Raw genomic sequence first — 23,319 nt, 5'->3', positions numbered from 1 at the left:
GAATTTTATGCTGTTTGCAAAACTAGAACATATTGTCTTTCTAATTTTCAATTTTTCAGAAATAATTTAAAATAACTTCAGGCAATTATCAATAAATAGTTTTATTATTCAGTGTCGGATGGTAGATGCTCCTTAAGCTTACGTTTGGTCCTGTATTTTTCCCACGGATGTGGTGTTTCTTCTGCTGCCATCCATCCTAACCAGCGATTATAATAGCCACGGAAACCATCAATCTTCTCCAGGAATACATTCTTACCCTGATACTAGGATTTAGAAAGAAATAAGTAAATATAATTGGCGAGGAATATCTTAACTGGTACACAGTTGTTTAGAACTGTCTGCTGCATGCCTATAATCAAGTGTTTAAGAGTAAACCCCATCACCAGTAACTTTTATTTAAAGGGACACTGTAGGCACTCAGACCACTTCAGCTCACTGAAGTAGTCTGGGTGCTGCGTCCCTTTTGCACTTAGTGCTGCAATGTAAAACATTGCAATTCCAGAGAAACTGCAGTGTTTACATTGCAGCACTAAGTCTGCCCTCAGTTGCTGTCTTGAGGGCTTCCGGAATCCAAGCGGACTTTTGGTCCGTTATCTGACGCTGGACATCCTCATGCTTCACATGAGGACCTTCAGATTTTTCCCCATAGGAAAGCATTGATTCAATGCTTTCCTATGGGGAGGTCTAATATGCGTGTAGCTATTTCTGCGCATGCGCATTAGACCCTGATTGTCATGGGGCGGAGGAGAGAGTGGAGCTTCGACCCAGCGCCGAGGGACATCGCAGCTTGGGATAAGGTAAGTAAATCAAGGTTTTTTTTTTTTTCCCCTTTATTTACCGAGTGGGAGGCAGAAGGATCGGTAGTGCCAGGAATACAGCTTTGTGTCCCTGTTATTATTTATGAATGCATTGTGAATATTTATGAATGCATTGTGTTCTTAATAAGTAACTGTAAAATTTCTGTGTTCGATGTGAACTGGTATTAAAGAGACCATGTAGACACTAACTGCTTTACCTCATTTGAAGTAGTTTTTAGTATCGGGAGTAGTAAAACCGGTTAACACTGAATGGAAGATCTCATCTATGCTGGTCAGGCCAATAAAGAAGCAAAGGATGGGGGTAATTGAGAGTGTAGCAGACTGCTTTCAGCGTGCCACAAAAGCACATTGCTGATTTGAAGAAAATAAGTGCAGTCTGCCTAGGCCATACTTTTAGTTGGGGCGGGCTGTGGGCTTCCTCACTCCACGGAGAATGTGTACCAATATCCATAACCCATTACTGTTGTTCAAAGTTATAATTTGTTTACAGTTCTACATAAGCATTTCTTCTGCTGTAGTATAGACTCCTGCCATGTAAAATTGCCCATTTTTAAGTGTTTACATTGTACGTACTCTGTCAAACTTTGGTGGGTACTGAGCTGCAAACTCCAACTGCCGAATCACCACTTCATTGGGGGCAACGTTTCTGACTTTCATGTCCCGGATGATGTCTGTGAGGTAGACATAATCTAAGCGCTTCAAAGCCACTTGAATTAAGGTGCTGTATATATAATTGTTGGGCAATACACCAGTATTCTGAAAGAAAAGTTTATTCGTGAAATACATATTCTCACTCCCTCCCCTCCCCCCCCAGTGGATAGAGGCAGTACACAAGTTGGTTCTTCAACAACACTGGCAATGTATAATTAAGCAGTTCTTAAATAGCACTCAAGCTAGAGCACCTTAAAATTTATGAAAACAGAATATAGACAGACAATATAAACACAGTTACAAAATTAATTGACGGGAATTTAAGTTGAGCCTCTCCTCCCTATAGCATAAAACTCCACAATACCAAATTATCTGCATGTCATCAGCAGAGCAGGAAGTATTCCTGATCATGAGGAAAGGGCTACTGCTTAATTCTCGATGTGGCTGACCAGCATGGAAAAGCATAAAGTTGTGGCAAAACTAAGCCTTTAACATGTTCTACATGCAATCTTCAGTTGCCAGATGGGTCCAAGAAAAAGTTAGTTATGAACCTACAGACTTTTTTTGACATTCGTTCTGCAGCATTACAGTCTTTGCAAACTTCTCAACAATCCAGTTCCATGGTTATACAGAAAAGGATGATTACTGTTTGGAGAGTTTTGACAGATCTACTCCTAATTCAGAATCCTTTTACTCCTCTGATGAATCTTTATCAGAAATGTAAAGGAGCCAAGGTATTTCCCGTCTATCCCAACTTTTATAAGGCCATGTCCAGAGAATAACAAGTTACAGCCAAACATGCATTCAACAACAAACATTTTCACCCTTAAAGAAGAGGACAATATCAATGATCTACCTAAAGCAGATATTCGGATAGCACAATTCAGGGAGAAATTCACCCTACCCTTTTGGGATGCTGGCAGGTTTCAGGATTCCATAGACAAAATGACAAACAAAACAGTCTGTTCAGTACTCATTACCGTGGCCCCTGTGGCTAAATTCTTTGGAGAACGTATTCTATCAGCAAACAGAAGATCCTGTTATACTTCTCCAAAACAAAGACTAGCAGCAGATTTTTGGTAGGCGCTACAGTGGAATGATTTAAATTATTATTAGACAAGGTGGCAATAAGGGCTAAGAAATTGAACTGCTGAAAGCATTCCATGTGTGAATTGTCCTCTGAACAAAGAATACTATTTACCGTATATACTCGAGTATAAGCCGAGTTTTTCAGCACATTTTTTGTGCTGAAAAAACCCAACTCGGCTTATACTCGAGTTATAGTCTGTATTATGGCAATTTGCATTGCCATAATACAGACAGGGGGGAGAGGGGGGCTGGCAGAGCTGTACTTACCTTTCCTGCAGCTCCTGTCAGCTCTCTCCTCCTCCGCGCCGTCCGTTCAGCACCTCGGTCAGCTCCCAGTGTAAGTCTCGCGAGAGCCGCGGCTCTCGCGAGACTTACACTGGGAGCAGACAGAGGGAGCTGCACAGACCGCGCGGAGGAGGAGGGAGCTGACAGGAGCTGCAGGAAAGGTAAGTACAGCTCTGCCAGCCCCCCCACTGAACTACCAATGACACTGGACCACCAGGGAAGGAGCCCCCCTCCCTGCCATGTATCAAGCAGGGAGGGGGGACGAAAAAAAAATAATTAAATATAATTAAAAAAATAATAATAATAAAAAAAAAATAATATAAAAAAATTAAAAAAATTATAATTAATAATATATGAAATGCCCACCCCCACCAACACATACACAAACACACACTGCATCACACATACTGCACTCACACTTCATTCATATACACACCCTGCACTCACACACACACACTGCACTCATACACACACACACACTGCATTCATTATATACACACACTGGAAATAAATATTCAATTAATATATACGCACACACACACTGCACTCATACACACACACTGCACTCATACACGCACACTGCACTCATACACGCACTGCACTCATTATATACACACACTGTAAATAAATATTCAATTAATATAATTTTTTTAGGATCTAATTTTATTTAGAAATTTACCAGTAGCTGCTGCATTTCCCACCCTAGTCTTATACTCGAGTCAATAAGTTTTCCCAGTTTTTTGGGGTAAAATTAGGGGCCTCGGCTTATATTCGGGTCGGCTTATACTCGAGTATATACGGTAGTTCTCAGTTAAGACCATCATTACAAGCAATTGGTAGAAGGTAAGAAAGGTTTACCTCAAGATAAAAGAAATGGAACAGCCAGTGCGTGCATACACTACATACAGCCACCACCCAGACTCTGGGGGAGACAGTGGGTGAGACAAATTAAATCAATGGCAAAACAGAGGTAAAAAAGACAAATACATTAGGCTACGGTTAAGTTTCTACACAACTGGGAATAAATGGGACAAGGACAAAACACTAGGGGACACTTAAAGAAGTGGGGCAATTGGAATAATGGTGGCACTGGGTGGACACTGCTGAAGAAGGGGTAGTAGAAGTGAAAACAGATGGGGGGGGGGATAATGGTGGTGAGATGTGAAAGAAGGGGGGCACAAATGGGACACTAAAGATGTGACAATAGTGTTGGAAATTAAGTAAAGGGGGCCACTGGGTGAGGGTGATTTCATTCCTAAAGGACAATAGAAGTGAGAATTGAGAGAAAGATGGCACTGGGAGAGAACACCGGGGATTACATTGCTAAAGAAGATCAATGGAAGTGAGCTTTAAGAGAAGGGTAGCTATATAGTTAAATGGTGTCTGCCATGCATTATATGACATGGTTTTGGCCCTCATATGGAAAGGTTGCTGACACCTGGTCTAAGACCTGCATCACTAAAAGTTCAGGTTGTCAACTGTAGCTCGTACAATTAGAGAGATTATGCCACCGTGGGACATGAATTCAATATTCAATTCACTTTGTGAACCTCTGTTGAACCATTATCTTTAGTCACTATCAACATACTCACCTGGAAGACCATCTTTCTAGTAGCCATTACATCTGCTAAGAGACAAGCTCTCCTTCATGCTGAAACGCATCTAGTCTTCCATATGAACAAAGTGGTTCTGAGACTTCATCCATCTTTTCGACCACAAGTGTCTTCAGTTAACATCAATCAGGAATAATTTTACCTACTTTTTGTAAATCTCCACTCACATGATGTGAAATTAGCACTTTTACTTGGATAGAACCAAGGAGTTTTGCAAGTTGGAAGATCATTTTGTCTTACAAAGGCTCAAATAAACGTTTTATGGCTTTGAAAGATACATTAGCCAGATGGATTAAAGAGGCTGTCTCTGGCATACTCTTTGCAGCATAGGGATCCACCTCCTCCTTGGCCTCACCAATGCAGATTTGCAAGGCGGCGACGTGGTCTTCCATTCATACATTCATTAAGCAGTTTTCTTTTGAGAGTAAGGTGCTCCAGGCGGTGATTAAATGAAGAAGATGCGCCATTTAAGTAGATTTTGTAAGTGTGTACTGCCTTTACCTACAGGTGAAAACTAAACTTTACTGACGGTGAATGTATTATTTCCTAGGATTAAAGGCAGTACACGTTTCTCCCTTTCTAATAACTATTCTTGCAATACATTGAGTGACTTGTTTATTTACTTTTGTGAAGTTTTATGTCATGGTTAGGAGGGGCTTGGAACCGGACACCAATTACCTGACTCTCAGGTGGGTAAAATGGAATTATTTTTAATGCTAGTGTTCCTTTAAACCACCACATACTAGGCAGCTCTGTAACTACTGCATATAACTGAATTAAAGAAGATACATCTTTTAAAAAGATGCTTAAGAGCAACAATGACAGAATCATGCACAAATGCGATCATACTGGCAAGAGTGAAACTCTGCGAGTGTTTGGGAAGTCACATAACCTACAGTAAAGTTCTCTGTATTTGATAGACAATACACCTTAAGCTAAAAGCCAAAATCTTATTTTTCTAAACCCCTACACACTTATTAACCCTTAATAGTGAACACGTGGGGTTTTTTTTTGGGAGGGAGGAGGAGGAAGAAGGGTTAATAAAGGAAGAATATTTAGCATGCATACCACCATGTCTTCAAGAAGCTGCAAACCATCTTCTCTCTTGTGGCAAGCTGAAGCCAGGTGACAGAATGTCTGGATGTTAGGTGCAATTCCTTTTTGAACCAAAACAGGCAGTAATTCCTATGAATGGAGAAAATGTAAAGTTTATTTTAGTGTGCCTACAAGTGCCGTTAGGAGAGGATATAACATCCGCTTTAGGGCATACTGACACACTTTCATAAAACGAATAGTGTAATATTCCCAATTCCTCCATTGGCACCCACAGCAGCCGGCACTGAAGTGAAGATTTCTATCAGAGTATGCTCAATCACAGAGAACTCCCATGCCACTTAGCCACTCTACATTAAAATATTATAGCTGCAGCAGATGGTGGTGTCCTACCTAGAGTGAATTATGCTGTGTTGCCAGTTCACTCTGTTAGGTGGCAACATGACACTCCCTTTAAGGAACAACCTGAGTCCGATCCACTAGGACCATATGTAGGTCAGCTCTGCAGCTATACCTTGAAATTAAAAATAAACATGCTGACATTTATCAATCTATATAAATAAATGTCCTCTGCTAAACTTATGTCTGTTCTGATAGCCAGTGCAAGTTGCAAATGCACCACGATTTCCTGCGCACTACCTGTTACATCATTGATGAGGCTCGAACTGCGCTGGTAAAGGGCTATTAATAATAATGAGCAGGGAAATTAGTAAAATTAAGCTTAAAAACAGTTGATTCAATTACATTCACAAAAAAAGGCATTTGAGTGCCTTGGCAAGCCTGCATACTTGCCACAAAGCAAGGAAGCATTCCTGTTAGTTGCAGTTCAGCTACTAGATTTTATAAAGTAAACAAGGTGTTCGTTAGAACTCCCAAAAAAAACCCTATCTTGCCCACAATGTCCTGCTACACAAGGATTTAGGAGTCAAAATCGCCTAATTGGCTGATCACTTTATGTTCTAGGCTAGGGTTAGGCAGTGCTCCTGCGGAGTTTAAAAAGCCCAGAGATTTACTGAAAAATGCATAATTAAATGTAAGTATCTTTTATTGATTTGGATTGGTTGTTTTTGCATATAATTTTTCAATGCATTATCTATAGAACACATTAAATATAATGCCTTGTTCAGCCTGAAGTGCCCCTGTAAGTGCTTTCACTCTGTGGCACTGGATACTGTACTTGTGCAAATAAGTATAATACAATATTTTTTTTGCTAGAATCTCGGCAACTTACCTTTGCTGATGCTAGATTTAAAATTTTACTTCTTTTTTTCACCAAAGTGTTGAAAAACGTCACATCCACCTTAATATTTAATAAGTCCATGATGCTGAGCAGGCTAGATTCTGATTGGCTGCCAGGTTTTGTTACATCAGCCAATAGTGTTAGAGTTTTTATCGTAGGTTTCACTTGATCCTCCTTCATCTTCTGCAGGATTCCTTCCATGTCGCCAACCAAAGCAAGCCGATCAGAGGGTTCGAGGACATTCCCTAGTGAAACTACCATATGTTTCTCTACAACATGATTAAGGAGGTTTGGTGGTTGCTGCTGAGCATCAATAAGCACAGTGTCAGAGTTAAAGGGCTCCACCTCTTTAGTTACTTGGGATGAAATACTTTTTATCATAGCTGGTTTCTGAGCTGATTTTACATCTATTCCACTAAGATTAGATTGTTTGACACTGGCCGTACTTTCAAGTACTAGTTGCTGCTTTAACATCTCCACTTCTTGCTCAGTTATTACTCCAACTGTAGGCACTTTGTTAGCTTGCTTGTGTTTTCCAAACCTGCTTTTTTTCTTTGGCAATGCATGCTCACTGGGGCTTAACAAAATATCATATGCCACTTTAGGGTCTCCAATTCCACACTCTTTGATAGCACGAATGAGCAGATTGTATGTGTTAATGTTGGGCTTTAAACCTAGGCTCAACATCAGTCGCCAAACCTGTGTTAAAGAGAGAGAGCGAAGTTTAAAATTGAATCACCTTTTCCTGAGGAAATAACAGAAGCATGAAAGCATTATTACACAAACTAATATTTGTCTGCTTGGTTCTAACAGACAGAATCAAAACTTACTGCAAATCAATCACTCTACAGAGCACAAGAATGAATGTATAAATGCATGAATATTAAATATGGTTATCATTTTCCAAAGAGCAAGTTTTTGTTGTTGTTGTGAAGATAGGATTTTGTGAACATAATCTTGTTATGGAAGAATACTATACAAACGTGTGTACCCAGTAAACAGGCAAAAAAAAAAAGAGAAAATAATTAATTTCAGAATAACTATACCTGCAGAGAATAACGGAACCCCACTGTCTTATCCTCGATGCAGCCCATTAGAAGTACGTTGAAAGTATCTGTAGTAACAATGTGTCCCTTTTGTACCATTTCCTGAAGTACAGAGAATCATGGTGTTAATGCAATGAGGGAAATGTAAGAAAGTCATTGAGAAATAGAAAGCTGTGTAAGCAAACATAATGCCATTTGAGCCTTTCTAATCAGGTTTAAAATATAGCACATGTAGAAAATACTTTTGCATAACTCATCAAACCTGTGGGTTCATTTGTTTAGGCTGTAAGCCCATTAGAGTAGAACCCTTGTCCCAGTATGTTTACATTTGTTTGCTCATAATTCACTTAAAACATAACATTTTGATTTTAGACATGCATTTAGAATGTAGCATCAGTTCAAATATTGAGCTCTCTTGCGGTACTTTATATCAAAGGCATTTAATTACATATTGTATTAGAACATCACTAACCTTTGAATTAGCAACACAAGATACTGCACTGCTTAGAAAAAATAAATAAAAATAGAAGCAGAATGATTTGGGTTCTACTTTGGATCATGTACAGGTTTTAGGGTGTCATAGAAAGTTACAGGGTTAAATACAGTCCTAGCAAATTAAATTCTCTGGACTTTCGGCCTGGGTTATCAGGCAGGTCCTTCAAATTGCAATCAATAAAATTACTTAATTGTGTAAAAATATTACATAAATACGCACGTAGAATTTAAATATATATGCATGTTTATATATTTGAAGACTACGTGAATATTTAAGAAATTATTTAGGTACTTTTGTATATGGATATATAGATATTTCGTAATATTTTGATTTATTTAGATATACATAGATGTATATATAACTTCATTCTAAGTGTATTTTGATATAAATATATATAAATGAATATCAAAATACAGTTAGAATAAAATTTCATATATATATAATTTTTTTTACATTTTTATTATTTTTGCGTTTTTTTAATTTATTTAAATTTACTTATTGTTTGTGTTTTATATATATTGTTATTATATATATATATATATATATATATATTATATATACACACGTGTAATTTAATTATAAGTAATTTTTATATTAATATATACACTTAGTATGACATTATATATATAAGATATATAGACATATATTATATAGATCTAATATATGTCTTTATATCTTATATATATATATATATATATATATATATGAAACAAGGAGGGGGAGGGGGGGTTGGCTGCACTCACCTGAACATGCATAAATGGGGGTGCTGCTGGGGGCCAAATTATACAATACACAAGATCCAGCGCACTCACCTATCCACTAAACAGCAACTTCAATGTTGAAAGATAAATTTTTTTTGAAAAAAACCTAATCTAGGCAAAAATAATGGGGGTTTAGTTACATTATATGATCATACATTGCATGAGCCTGCCACAACGTCAATGCACCCCTCCCTGTCACAGGTGCCTCATCCCAGGGCCCTAGTTAGCCTTGTACTGCAGAGAGCCCCAGATGGATTTTTTCCCCCAAGTAAGTGGGTTAATCTCATAAGAGCAGACACTAGGCTGTTAGTGTAGGACTTGCCAAAGATGGGGTACATTGACATATAATGTAACTAAACCCCCATTATTTTTGCCTAGATTAGGTTTTTTTCAAAAAAAATAAATCTTTCAACATTGAAGTTGCTGTTTAGTGGATAGGTGAGTGCGCTGGATCTTGTGTATTCTCTCTCTCACTCTATATATATATATATATATACACATATATATATATAGAATTATATAATTGTTTTTTTTAATTTTACACTTGCAGGGAGACTGCCTGTTCGCACAGGCAGTCCCCCTGCAGGAAGATACATGGACACCTATTGTGACCATGTGACCGCTCTATTGAGCGATCACGTGGCCGCGGGTCCTAACTCACCGCGGGGAGACTGCCTGGGCTGCAGGCAGTCTCCCCACACTGGGAGCATCGCCGATCGCCGCCGGGGGAACGACGGCGACCGGGTAAGTAAAGATTTCCGTTATGACGGTTCAGGAGCGTCAATGGTCCTCAGGGGGGATTTTTCTGATGAAGGTCCTGAATCGTCAGCGGTCGGGAAGGGGTTAAAGAGTCGCTCTTAGGACTATAACCATTCCATCTCATTGAATTAGTTATAGTGCCTGCAGCCCCTTAGCGCAGTCTCTTCATTCAGTATTGTTGAGCGGTTCAACACTAATTGAAGTTGCCCAAAGCTCAGCCCCACTGGAAGTATGGTTAAGGCAGAGATCACACGCTTTCTCAGCCACACCTATTCAGTAATGGGTGACTGCATAGGCTGAAATCCGTTATCTCATACACTCTGCCAATCAGCACAACAGAGAGCTGCTCAGGATAATGATGAAGCATTAGCCAGAACACTTATTTAGCATTACACTATTGAAAACTGTTTAAAAATGCATGGAGGGACAGCGCAATTGTACTCCAGGCACTTCAATGATATGAAGCAGTTACAGTACCATTTAATAAATTGCATGAATGAAGAAACAATAGTGTTTGTTTACACATACATAGCATAACCATTAGCATTTATAAATATATGTTCCAAATATTGGTATCCTTTATATTTATATGATTCTCACTGTTGGATCATGCCAACACCTTTCAGAGACACTACAAACATGAAAATTAAGCCATCGACACTGACTAGAGCTAACATGTTTACTTTAAATTTAAATGTTTGCTAGCAAAATGGATAGAAAAAAATATGAATTATTATTATTATATTTATATAGCGCCAACAAATTCCGTAGCGCTTTACAATGGGTGGACTAACAAACATGTAATTGTAATAAATGAATGTAAATGAATAAAGTGATTTTGTTTTTATTACTTTATATGACATGTACACTAGGATTAAATGGTTATGGCTTGATATAATGTTGCAATGGTAAGCAATTGTTGCTTTAATATCACTAGGGGCTGGAAACCTTGGAAACCACAACAATACAGTGCCTTAACCCTTTTATTCCAAGGGGAGTAAAACGACAATATGAAAAGTAAGGATCTTCTCCCAGACCCACGGACATAATATATGTTTTCCCATTATATGCCACATAGAAGACAATCTCACATGTTTGCCTGCATTTACTTTAATATACACTATTAATTTTTCATATATATATTTTTTTTTAATTGAAGGAAACGTTTTAAAAAATTGAATTTTGGTCACATACACCTGAAATGTATTTCAGGAGAAAATATTAGAAAAAAATCTCACTAAATGCTATACCTTGGTTGTGATTGTTTTTTTTTTTCCTTTGTTGGTGTGTGAGCCTTCTTTGCCCTAATGTTACAGTGCTTATTGTAAAACTATTAAATCCTAAAAATAAAGGAATCTCGAGAGCTTGTCAACCCACCATTTAGGATGACAAAATCTTCATTAAATATGCAATAAAGATTCAATCCAAAGGGTTGTGCTAATGAAAATAGTCATCATGTGGGCTACACAGACCCAAATGCACCCCCACAAGGCATACACATTGAAAAAAACCAAACTGGTTCTCGAGTATGTCTGTTTGGCTCCTTCCTTGGTACAATGGTTTGTTAACCAATATCATAAAAATAAAGTTAAATCTTTAAACACATGTTGCAGGCTGTAGATGATTATTTCTGATGCATAAGACATAGTAGATTGGGGCTTAACATTTCTAATTCTTCATTAGTAGCCAATGCAAACTTGGACGGTTCATAACACACTTACCAGGGCTTAATTTCCACTCACCTCATTGCTAGAGGAAATGTTGAGCTCTGATACAGATGATACATTAAAACCAACCAACATGTTAACCCCAACAGATTTAAAACAAGATTTTTTGCATAAACAAAACATTATACCTGTTTCAAGGAATATTCCAGTCACAAAGACAACTTCTTTAATACACTTATAGGTTTTGGCACTTTTGCAAGCTTAAATCTTATTTGTTCCCCAGAATAGTTAAATTGTTTTGCATAATGCTGCAACATAGCCACACCCTTCTTAGCCACACCCTCCCAATTCCAAAAAATACTTCCTTTTCAGTGTATGCAATAAATGCAGCTTTAGCTCCAGACCCGAGCACATGAAAAAGGCGGCGGCCCTCATGGCGACGGGAATCCCCGGGCTGGTGTTGTGCCGATCGCCTACACTGGCAAAGGCTGCCTGCAGAACAGCCTGTCGGAAGATTGGACTATACGGATATGGGGACAGTCACAGCGGAGGATACCTTACAATCGGCTGTTTAGAACCCATTTAATTGCGCTCCAGACCGCTCTGAGACGGGACACAGCGAAAAATACTCACCTACCGTGGGGGTCCGGCTTGGACAGTACATGTGGCCTTCGGTGCTACCGGCCTCCAGATGGATTCTCCGGCAACCAGCCCGCAAGAGGAGTAGGTGCCCTGGCCTCCGGGTCTGAGGGGTCCCCAGAGAAACTTGTCCCTGATGCCGTGAGCCCTGTGGACAAGGTGGTGGCGGGCTGTCCGGCGGACCGGTGGCCGTGACTGACGTGCACCATCCCCAAGAGTGTGGCCGGCGAAAGTAGAGACATGGGGGCTCACGCTCCACAGAGGCTTGAGAGGTTCTGGGGAGGTGCAGGGGGCAGACGGTTCGTAGACTCTAGGTGTGGGGGTCATGTGGATGGTTCCTGCCTGAGTGCCCACAGAACCATGGAGAGTCCTGCTGACGGGCTGAGGCCTGCCTGGGGGAGACGGATGGAGACTCGGCGGGCTTAGGGACATATTGCTGCTGTGCCATAGATGGCCCTTGCCCGACTATTCTAAAGTCCTGTGCTGCTATAATCCCTATTTGATTATTCTTTCATAAATGTAATGTTATGTAGATCTAAAGCCGGATGTTTATACCCCCATCATATCACCCAATGTTCCCAATGTTAAGAAACAGCTTGCTTACAGTTTCACCGTTCTTAGCTTATTCTCTAGATGTGTTTGTAATCTTGAGCATGTGGATTTTGTGGGCCCTATCTTGGGGACATCCGTCCCCGCTTACCTGAGGGCACGAATTAGGAACACATAGGTAAGCTAACACTCCAAATTTAAATCATAAAGGTCAAAGCCGAGTAAAACAGGGGAGAGTCTGCGAGATCTGCATGGACTTAGTGATAAAGCAGCAGTTCATCACTTGATGAGGCAATGAAAGTCAGCCGACTCCCATAGTCGGTAAGGTCAGGGCACTTACAGGGGAGTCACGGAGGAAAGGTGCCCCTCCGACCTCGGGCCCCTCCGGGGCAGTTATTGCCCAGTCCTGGACTCGGGAGCGCTCTGGGTCCAGGTCCCACTTCAATGGGGAGCAGCAGGAGACTTTGACGGACCGTTGCTGCTTTCGGGTTGCTGACTTCTGCTTGCGTTGCGGGGTTAAGCCCCGGGTGGGCTAAACTACTCCAAAATGGAACATGGACACAGCATAAAACTTCAAAGTTAGAAAAAAACTGCATGGCTGCATCTCAAATGTGCCCCTTCAACATCCAGAAATACCTGGCAAAGGTACATACGGGGGTATTCCTATACTCTGATGGCATCACTGAACATCCTATGAAGTGTTATACTGCCATAGCACACATAAGGTTTAGAAAACCTAAGATATTAGTCACCATGCCATAAGGCAAACTGTGGCTATCTGTGTAAACCTGGACATATACAAGTAGTCTAGAAAGAAGTCATGAAAAGTACTGGATACAAAATAAGGAAGTATCCCTATAGGATGTGAATTTAAAAAAAGTAGATACAAATATATATCATTACCCCTGGGTGGTATAGTTATGTTACCAGTATATCCTTAGAAATAGATAGAAGTACTGAGCTTTATTCAGACTGGCTCTTAACAATTCTATACTATTAAGTATCTGGATCTAGTATAGTCACCCAAACAGGGACTGTTTGGGTGACTATACTAGATCCAGATACTTAATAGTATTATTGTGTCCAGCATAAGGAACACCTTTGCAATAATCATGCTGTCTAATCAGCATCTTGATATGCCACACCTGTGAGGTGGATTGATTATCTCGGCAAGGGAGAAGTGCTCACTAACATAGATTTAGATAGATTTGTGAACAATATTTGAGAGAAATAGGACTTTTATGTACATTGAAAAAGTCTTAGAATGATCTTTAAGTTCAGCTCATGGAAAATGGGAGCAAAAACAAAAGTGTTGTGTTCATAATGCTAACTTATGTTACCTGTCAATTCTTTTATTGTGTTTTACATTCAAATTCCATTTTTGATCTCACCAATTTTTTTGATTTACTGCTTTGTTTTGCTTATTTTGCCCTCATGTGAAATAAATTAGACCAAGTTGTATAATAATAATAATAATAATAATAATAATAAAAGATAAATCTAAAGTAAAAAAAAAAAAATAAAAGGTGAGAGGGGGCTTCAAATAAAGTAAATATATAGAAGCTGAAAAAAAAAACCTTTTTGTTGCACAATGGTCCTAAATCTTTGAAGTGGCTCAACCTCTCAGATAATCCTAGCCTTCTTAATTGAATTATTTATATTTATTTTGTCTGTTTTTTTCCCCCAGACACAGGCTTCTTCATTGAAACCTTTGAGGCAGACACAAAGGTGGACCTTGCAGTATGGAGTGAATTGCAGACTGCTGCTGTTCTAAGCAACCAAGTGCCGGGAGACAGGGACATGAAGACTCCATTAATCTATACAGGAGACACATTCTTATGGACCTTGGAGTGTCCCTTTAACAATACAAATGGGGGTATAACTTTTCCTGAAATACTAATCTCCATATTATGCTATACTGCATTTTGTATGAAAGGAGTACTTTAAACCAATATCTTCACTCAAGTACTCAAGGGAAAGAAAAATACATTAATGTTTTAAGGTCTTTGTACTTTAATTGAACATGCTAAGCCATGCAATGCTTAAACAGTGGACTCACCTTGAATATTTCCAAGCTGCTCTGTAGGCCTCCACACAGTGCACAGACTTTCATCAAGCTCCGATATGTGATCATATTTAGCTCAATGTTCTTGTTTTTCAGTTCTTGATGTAGTTTCATAGCATGTTGCAGGCCTGAGTCTTTCCATGGAGATTCAGCACATGCATTAAACAGAGCTGTGTATGTAGCATCTGTGGGCTTCAGATCTCGCTTCTTCATCTAAGATGCAAAATATTAAGGCAAAGGAAGAGACATATTTTTAACAAGTTTTGGTGCATTTTTAGAAAGTCTATTTGCTAGTATTTATAAATTAATGTGTTGACCTTTTAAAAGAGCACACGCACACATCGGGTACAAAACAGAAAAACTAAAAACAGATGGCGGCAGTTTGTGATTGTCACTTGGCATTTTAGACCAATAAACACCACCAGAGCTCAACGCAGGCCTTTAGGAAGACCAGTTCGTTGCCACTGACCTACGTCTGAGCCCCCAGGATTGCCCAGAACAGTTCCACAGGGACACTTAATGGTCGGTTCTGGATAAAAAAAAAATATTACTTACCGTAAATGTCATTTTCCATAGTCCAAGCGGCAGTCATCACTAATGGGTAGTTGCCCTTTCCTCTCTCATAGGGCAGGGAGCATTGAAAAGGTAAAAAATAAAATGCAGTCACGATTCCTCCTAACCTTAAAAAGGGAAACTCCACCCTTAGCTTGCCAGTAAATGACAAGCTAATAGGATATGTTTTATTTTTAATCCACAGTAGAAAGGAAGGGGATATCATGACTACCGCTTGGACTATGGTAAATTAAATAGATAACAAGATATACTTAAAGATTGCTACAAACCCCTTATATAAGGCTAACATGCAGGGCACTTGCAAGGTCTATGAAAATAAGACCATAAAAGACCCTAAGCAAACCATTAGCAAGGTCTGTGTTCTTATTGAAAACTGGAGCAGATTAAAGAAAAAAATAATATATAATGGATCCATACAAGGCATGAATTACCAGTATTGTCAATAACACAGCTTATAGGATCCTAACCCCTTAAGGACCAAGGCTTTATTGAGATGCAATGCGTTTGTGACCACCTTTTTAGCACTTTTGCTATGCATTCATTTTACCACAATTTCACTCTGTTAAAGGGACAATACAGTCACCAGATCAACTACAGTATAATCATTCTCTTCAGGCCTTTTGCTGTAAACACTGTCTTTGTCAGAGAAAATGCAATGTGTACATTACAGCCTAGGGATACCTTCACTGGCCACTCCTCAGATGGCTACAAAAGGTGCCTTCTGGGGGCAGTGCTGCACACCCTCTGCATGGAGACACTGAACTTTCCTCATAGAGATGCATTGATTCAATTAATTTATATGAGGAGATGCTGATTGAATAGGGCTGTGTTTGGCTTGTGCTGCTCTGCTTCTGATCTGCCCCCTCGACAGTCTCAGTCTCAGTCTCAGTCTCTTTTCCTACGGGAAAGCATTGTGATTGGCTCAGACCACCACTTCTGATTATATCAGCCAAACAGGCAGATCAGGGGCAAAGAGAGCACCAAGACTGAAATTAATGTAAGATTTTACTATATTTAGAAAGGCAAGGCAGGGGTAGATGTTGTTTTTAACACGATAGGGTCAGGAATACATGTGTTCCTGATGCTGTTGTGTTCCTGATGCTATAGTGTTCATTTAAGTGCATCCATACATATTATAAATCAAGTTTAAAGAAGAAACAGGGCTTTCTTTTGATACCCTATAAAATGTTTAAACATATGCAACAACCCCCACCCAAGCTCAATACTTCTCTTTATATTTACTTTTATTTCTTCATGTGAAATAATATGTATACATTTTTGTTCTCCATATAACATTTTGTACAATATGCTTATGCTATGAGTATATATGTACCTCACACACCAATATCATTTTTGCTGAAATTACCTTGTAATTCTCAGTGCTTATGTGTTGTACTTTCCTTGGGGGAAAAAAACTATTAAAGTATGAACCTCTAAATAAAAAAAGAATCTAAAATTTGAACGATAGGTCTGTTCATCCATAATTTATCTCTTTCATATTAAGGGCACACTTAATATATAATTTTGTTCAGGACAAATTGAGCTTTTATTTCACATAAAATATTTACATATGAAACACGGTTTAATTTGAATAAAATCTAAAAAAGTGCTGCATTTTCTGCCTGGGTTATTATAACTAATAAAATAATATATGTATATATAATGTCTGTGTATTTATATAATTTTTGTATTAGTTATAATAACCCAGGCAGAAAATGCCATGCAGCACCGTTTTAGATTTTATATATTATATATATATATATATATATATAGTTAATACATTGCTAAACACAAATACACACACCAGTCAAGCCATAAGACTTGCTTTTCCCACAGAAATCTCACTTTAACAGCGCTCTAACTACTGCAAGGGATTCTGGGTAGACATGCAAATTAGCTCAACAAAGAACCACATTATATATATATATTCATTCATATTCCAAACAACACCAGCACTCTGGGATTTTCAAATATTTCTTCTTTATTCAAGCAAATCCAGTTCAACGTTTCAGCTCCTTAATGGAGCTTTCATCAGGACATACTGTGCGGATTTCCTGATGAAAGCTCCATTGAGGAGCTGAAACGTTGACCTGGATTTGCTTGAATGAAGAAGAAATATTTGGAAATACCAGAGTGCCGGTATTGTATGGAATATCTACTTTATGTGACTTGGCACTGGGTATTAATATTTACGTTTGAGTGCAAGTGCCTGAACTTGTGTGTGTGTTTGTATATATTTATAGATCTGCAGACCCCCTGCAGTTAATCTTGCTGATCTCAGTCATGTGATTGTGGTGTCATTCCAATCACAAGCTCAAATCGGCAGGACTGGCTGAGGAGGAAATGCCTGGGTTGTAAGGGATCAGACGAGTATTTGTGTTGGAGGGGGGCCCGATCACTAGGGCGTGCTATGCCGCCCTAACGGCTTTAAAGCCCTCTTTTTGTAGGACAGCATAGCATGCTATAACTATAGGAAGGAGTTAATTAAATTAAGAAATTCTCATTTTAAACATTTAAAAAATCAATTCTGTTTAAACAAAACCTCTAATAATTAAGTAATGTTTGCTGTAGCACCTACATCAGAGTACAAGCTGAAGGCTTTCTTTACGTATCCGGCTCTCCCGCATCCTCCTATCAGAATAGTGTAGTTACTTTCCTCGGGTTGCAGATGCTCCTCCTGCAGCATATTTGTTTCAAACAGCTCCAATGCCTCAGCTAACTGTGCATCAAAGAGAGAATTACACCGTGAAGGTTAAGCAGGCAGTTCTTACATTAAAACACAAATATGGAACTTGATGCATTTTGGGGGGATTTTTCTATCCGAAATATAGATAAAAAAATAGAAATCAATACAACGCAGAGACTTTAGACACCAAGACACACACTGCTCACACAGTGTATAACCCCTTTACTGGAGATGGAGTTACACCACCAGCAGTGTCAGTTCTGTCCATATTGGATGTTTGTTGTTCGCACACACAGCATAGTGGCGACAGGTGTCCAATGGTGGCACCCCTCCAATCTTCCAAACATGCTGTCCTCTCTGACATCCCGCCCCTACAGCAAGAGGGAGTGATGTCAGCAGAGGAGAATTGCCACCAGCAATCTAGCACATGGAGAGGTATGATCGAGATTGAAGCATACATTTTACACTTTAACAGATAATATTATGTGTATGTGCTTACCTTGCCTTCTTTTATTTTGCTTTTGCACTGTAGGAAGTACCAGTAGGGAGTGTTCCTTCTTGATACTTTTTCTAGAGTTAATGTTTCTTTCTCTTCTATTTCATCTTCTGCATGTCTCAGGTTTTCCAGATCTGGGGAGGTTTTCTTGAACACAGCTCTGGATGAATACCTTTGGGATAATGTCCCAAAATCATCCTCTGTACTATCCTGTGCATCACTAGTGGAATTATCAGACTCAAATGTATGAATCCTCTTACTTCTTGGCACTGAGTGCTGGGTATGTGTTGAAGTGCAATAATGCTGGGTTGTGAACAAAAATGACCCATGCCAGTTAGTGGAAACGTCACATATGTGTGTTTGGTAAATCGTTCTATGCAACAGAACCGCCTGGCAGACACATCTTGGGACCTGGAAATGATGTGACATGCAACGAGTGACAAACTGCAGGAGTCGCATGATAGCAGCAAAAATCCAATTACTGACTGGACATGTTAATGAACTGAAAAAAAAAAAAAAAAAGCAAATAAAACAATTTGAGATGTTAGTTGTGTAATGTAAAATATATTTAAAATACTGTAGCAGAGCTTACATATCTTAGAAATGCAAAGTTTTGCTAAACCAGTACAATTGGAAAAATAGTTGGTGATTTTCAACTGATTATAATTCTTGGTTTAGAGAAGAAATCCAGTTTTGCATTCTTATAATTACTCATTAGTGAGTACTTCTGAAAGATAAAAAAATAATTCCATTAATTCATCACACTAATCAGATAATGGGGTATATTGTAAATAAGCCGCATGCTTTTGTTTTGCAAATCAGATATTGCTAATGGGAGCGGTAAGATCCAGTAGGATGCAGGCCCCAAGAGATAAATTATTTTTAGACAATACACAGAGAAAACAAGATATAATGAACAAGCAGGGAATTTAATCCACTGGGAATGCTTGGGAATTGATCTTGAAAATTCGAATGTTAGGCCAAAATATTAAAGGTGGAAGATTAGGAGAGCTAGAGATTTTTGTTTTTCCATTTTAGCCTTACATTTAAAATTCCCTGGTAAATTCCAGACAATCCTGGTTAAGTATATAATTCCGACTATTTGTAAAATGTATACATCATGTCATTTGAAGATACTATTTTAACTGTTGATTTGCATGTTTTTTTTTTGTTCTGTGATAAAAAAAATGGTTCTGAATTCTCTGCTAACCAGTATATCAGTAGGTAAATAGCTTTATTGGCTACAATGTATTTATGGCAGTGGCACTGACTATAAACTTGAAGGTTATGGGATAACTTTCAAACTCTTGCCTCCATAGACTTCAATGATGCACTCTCACGCATGCGCAAGAGTACAGAAGTAAATCTCACCTTCACCTCCTCCTCATGTCATTGTCAGGGACATTTATAATTCTGTAAAGTCCCCAGATAAAAAAAAAAGCACAAATAAGCACGGACTCCCAATTGAGGTGAATGAGTGATGTCTACCAGATATCCAAAATAGGGGGTAACCCTGGTTAAACTTGAAAAGAAAGAAAAGAGTGATCGAGGGTTCTAACAAGTAGACCCAAGATCATAACTTGGATATCTGAAAATGATGGTCTAGATAAAAAATAAAGATAAATAAATAAACAATTACTTTATTAGATGTTAATATACAGAAAACCTAACTACTAATATACTCAGCATAAGGTAGCTCAAAGTACTACACCTGGTGGAGTCTTAGTCCCCCCGAATAGCTGACTTAGTAACTGAAACTACAATAGTCTTGTAAGTCGTCTATCTTTCTAGTACTAAAATAAAGGAGTAGGACAATATAGCCGATAAACTAAATGTAGCCACTTAGTAAAAAATGCTCCCTGATAGGCAGAAGACTGCTGACTATGTTACTGAAACTGCAAATATCTTATATATAGTCTATCCTTCTAGTACACAAAATCATGCAGACAGACCATGTAGCGCCTTTGTCAGAATTCTGCCTTTGACAAAGGCGCTTTAGTAGCGCCAAAACGCGTTAGGCAATATGTTATTTTTTTACTTTGCACGTTTTGTGTACTAGAAGGATAGACTATATATAAGATATTTGCCGTTTCAGTAACATAGTCAGCAGTCTTCTGCCTATCAGGGAGCATTTTTTACTAAGTGGCTACATTTAGTTTATCAGCTATATTGTCCTACTCCTTTATTTTAGTACTAGAAAGATAGACGACTTACAAGACTTTTGTAGTTTCAGTTACTAAGTCAGCTATTCGGGGGGACTAAGACTCCACCAGGTGTAGTACTTTGAGCTACCTTATGCTGAGTATATCAGTATTCAGTCCAGTTTTCTCATATAGTCTAGCGCAGGGGTAGGCAACCTACGGCACTAGTGCCATGCACGGCACTCAAGGTGTCTTTGCACGGCACTCAAGGCTGCTAGAGCCAAACAGGCTCTGGCCTATCAGGAGTCCCAGTGAAACTTCAGATATCTGCTAATACGAAAAGGACAATCCTCAATTTATGCATTGCAGCACATAGAGTAAGTGATCTCAGGTCCCTTCCTCCCAGCACTTGTGAATGGAAATCCACACTGTGGTAGAGCAGCCCCCAGCCGATATTGCAGCTCCGGCCCTTCACCTGTACCTGGCCAGCCAGGTCTCCACTGGAACCTAGGGAAGCCACCCATACTGCTAGATATACACAGAAATGCACAATAACCCTCCCCTCATACAAATAATACGAACAACCCACATACACACAACCCGCACAAACGTAATACCCCACACATACACACACTACCAAACACACAATGTGACACATCCATCCACACACACAATTCCACAAGCAGCCCGATACACAGCCCACATTCATATGTATCATACCCGATACCACAAACTACTCCTGAACATATACAATATAATAGCTCATATCCGCACAAATACAAATATACAAAGCAATTACAGTATAAATAACACAAGCAAAATACTGCAGCATAAAGACCTCAATTTTAAAAAATAGGATCGGCACGCTACAGGACATCACAATCCTATATCGGCACAGTGCTGCTAAAAGGTTGCCTACCCCTGGTCTAGCGTTTCTTTTTTCTATTTGTTGCAATCTTCATACAAGCGCTACTATAGTTTAAAACTGGATATACTTTGTTACATTTTATGTAGATATTCTGCAACTACAGCCATTCTTTTAGAGGTATAAAAGGATTTGTCCTATACTGGGTGGTCTTGGTATTCACCTTCTAGATAGGATCAGCCACTGGCATTATTTTATCCTACCTCAGGCACTTTTATGTTAGATGGCTCAGTATGGTATTTTGACATTTTGAGCTTTCTATAGCTCCCCTCTGGGATTCACATATTTTGTTTTATTAGTGAGCAAGTAGTTAGGTTTTCTGTATATTAACATCTAATAAAGTAATTGTTTATTTATTTATCTTTATTTTGATCTAGACCATCATTTTCAGATATCCAAGTTATGATCTTGGGTCTACTTGTTAGAACCCTCGATCACTCGTTTCTTTCTTTTAAAGTCCCCAGATAGTGACAGTGCCGCTTTAACCTTGCAATTTTAGAGAAACTCCAATGTTTACATTGCAATGTTAAAGGAACACTAGTCATCTAAATTACTTTAGCAAAATAAAGCAGTTTTAGTGTATAGATCATTCCCCTGCAATTTCACTGCTCAATTCACTCCAGCATGTTGAAAGCCCCTATAGGAAATGAATACCAGCTGACTGTTGAAAAGTCATGTATGCATAAGCCAGAATGTAATAATAAGAATTAAATTGCTTACTTATTGTTTTATGCTTTGTATTTAAGGATCACTACTATAGTGTCAGGAAAACAAAGTGGTTTTCCTGACACTATATAATCCTTGGGGGATCCTCACCCTCAGGATCCCCTTCAGTTGGCGTTGAAGGGGTTAAAACCCCTTCAGCAGCTTACCTTATTCCAGCATCGGTGACCTCTCCCCCCCCCGCCGACGTCAGCGGAGCCAAATGCGCATGCGCGGCAAGTGCTGTGCGCGCATTCAGAGTGTCCATAGGAAAGCATTGTGCGATGGAGGAATAATATGCCTCCAGTGTCGCAGATGGGCCTCTAGTGGCTGTCCGGAAGACAGCCACTAGAGGCTGGCTTAACCCCAAATGTAAACAAAGTAGTTTCTCTGGAACTCCTATGTTTGCATCTGAAGGGTTAAAACCTGAGGGACCTGGCACCCAGACCACTTCATTGAGCTGAAGTGGTCTGGGTGACTATAGTGTCCCTTTAAGTTTGAGCAATCAGACGTTTTTACCTTTTATAAATAAAAAAAGAGTGCAAACTGGGCAACTTGGGGAAAAACACCTACAAGGTCAAGCCCTGAGGGCAACATCACTTTTTTGCTACCGTTATAATAAATAAATCTTTTGTACCAATAATAAACTGCAGTAAAAATATTAAAGAAATCTGTCACTGAGTCTGAAATGAAAACCAAAATGCCAACATTCAACTTAAACTAATCAGTCTGTTCATACACTGCATTCGGACTGTTTCTGGTTATTCCATAGAGTAAGATTTCAGGGTGAATTTAAAATCCCTCATAGTTTGTGTTTTCAGTTGTACCCCATTTGAAGCTCACTGTGAGATCGCTGTATGAATAGCCCAGACCCGCTCTTATTAACACACAGCTTGGAGCTCGGTGAATAATAACCCTGCAGTGTGATAATATCCGTGTCATACGGAATGGGAGCGGTATAACGCGGTGTAACTCACTGGCACAGCTTGTCCTGTCCTCACATGGACTCTCCTCCCACCATGCTCTGTTCACACCACTTCCTGTTCCCGGCGTGCCCCGGGCCTC

General features: G+C 39.2%; 1 protein-coding gene across 2 annotated transcripts; it reads right to left on the bottom strand.

Moving 5' to 3' along the window:
- Nucleotides 1–85: 85 nt before the first annotated feature.
- On the bottom strand, nucleotides 86–23,297 carry PTCD1 (pentatricopeptide repeat domain 1). 2 transcript variants are annotated; one of them, XM_063430256.1, is made up of 9 exons: nucleotides 23,232–23,297; nucleotides 18,490–18,988; nucleotides 17,883–18,023; nucleotides 14,726–14,944; nucleotides 7,796–7,897; nucleotides 6,741–7,448; nucleotides 5,525–5,641; nucleotides 1,392–1,574; nucleotides 86–263 (listed from the first exon to the last, which is right to left on the bottom strand). In XM_063430256.1, the coding sequence occupies exons 2-9, from the start codon at nucleotides 18,943–18,945 to the stop codon at nucleotides 105–107; spliced, it is 2,085 nt and encodes a 694-aa protein (XP_063286326.1). In that variant the 5' UTR covers nucleotides 18,946–18,988; nucleotides 23,232–23,297; the 3' UTR covers nucleotides 86–104. The 2 variants fall into 2 exon arrangements, with proteins under 2 accessions (XP_063286326.1, XP_063286325.1); XM_063430255.1 differs by lacking the exon at nucleotides 23,232–23,297 and adding an exon at nucleotides 19,079–19,884.
- Between the last annotated feature and the right edge of the window lie 22 nt (nucleotides 23,298–23,319).

This window comes from Pelobates fuscus, chromosome 8, assembly GCF_036172605.1.
Source record: "Pelobates fuscus isolate aPelFus1 chromosome 8, aPelFus1.pri, whole genome shotgun sequence".
Lineage (NCBI taxonomy): Eukaryota > Metazoa > Chordata > Amphibia > Anura > Pelobatidae > Pelobates > Pelobates fuscus.
The sequence above is the reverse complement of the archived record's forward strand: the minus strand, read 5'-3'. Positions and strand labels throughout refer to the sequence as shown.

Coding starts and splice junctions, on each gene's coding strand:
- PTCD1 (XM_063430256.1), bottom strand. CDS start 18,945: ATGCGACTCCTGCAGTTTGTCACTCGTTGCATGTCACATCATTTCCAG. Junction 5,642..6,740: donor TAAATCTAGCATCAGCAAAG/GTAAGTTGCCGA, acceptor CTCCATTCATAG/GAATTACTGCCTGTTTTGGT. Junction 264..1,391: donor ACCCACCAAAGTTTGACAGA/GTACGTACAATG, acceptor TCTAAATCCTAG/TATCAGGGTAAGAATGTATT.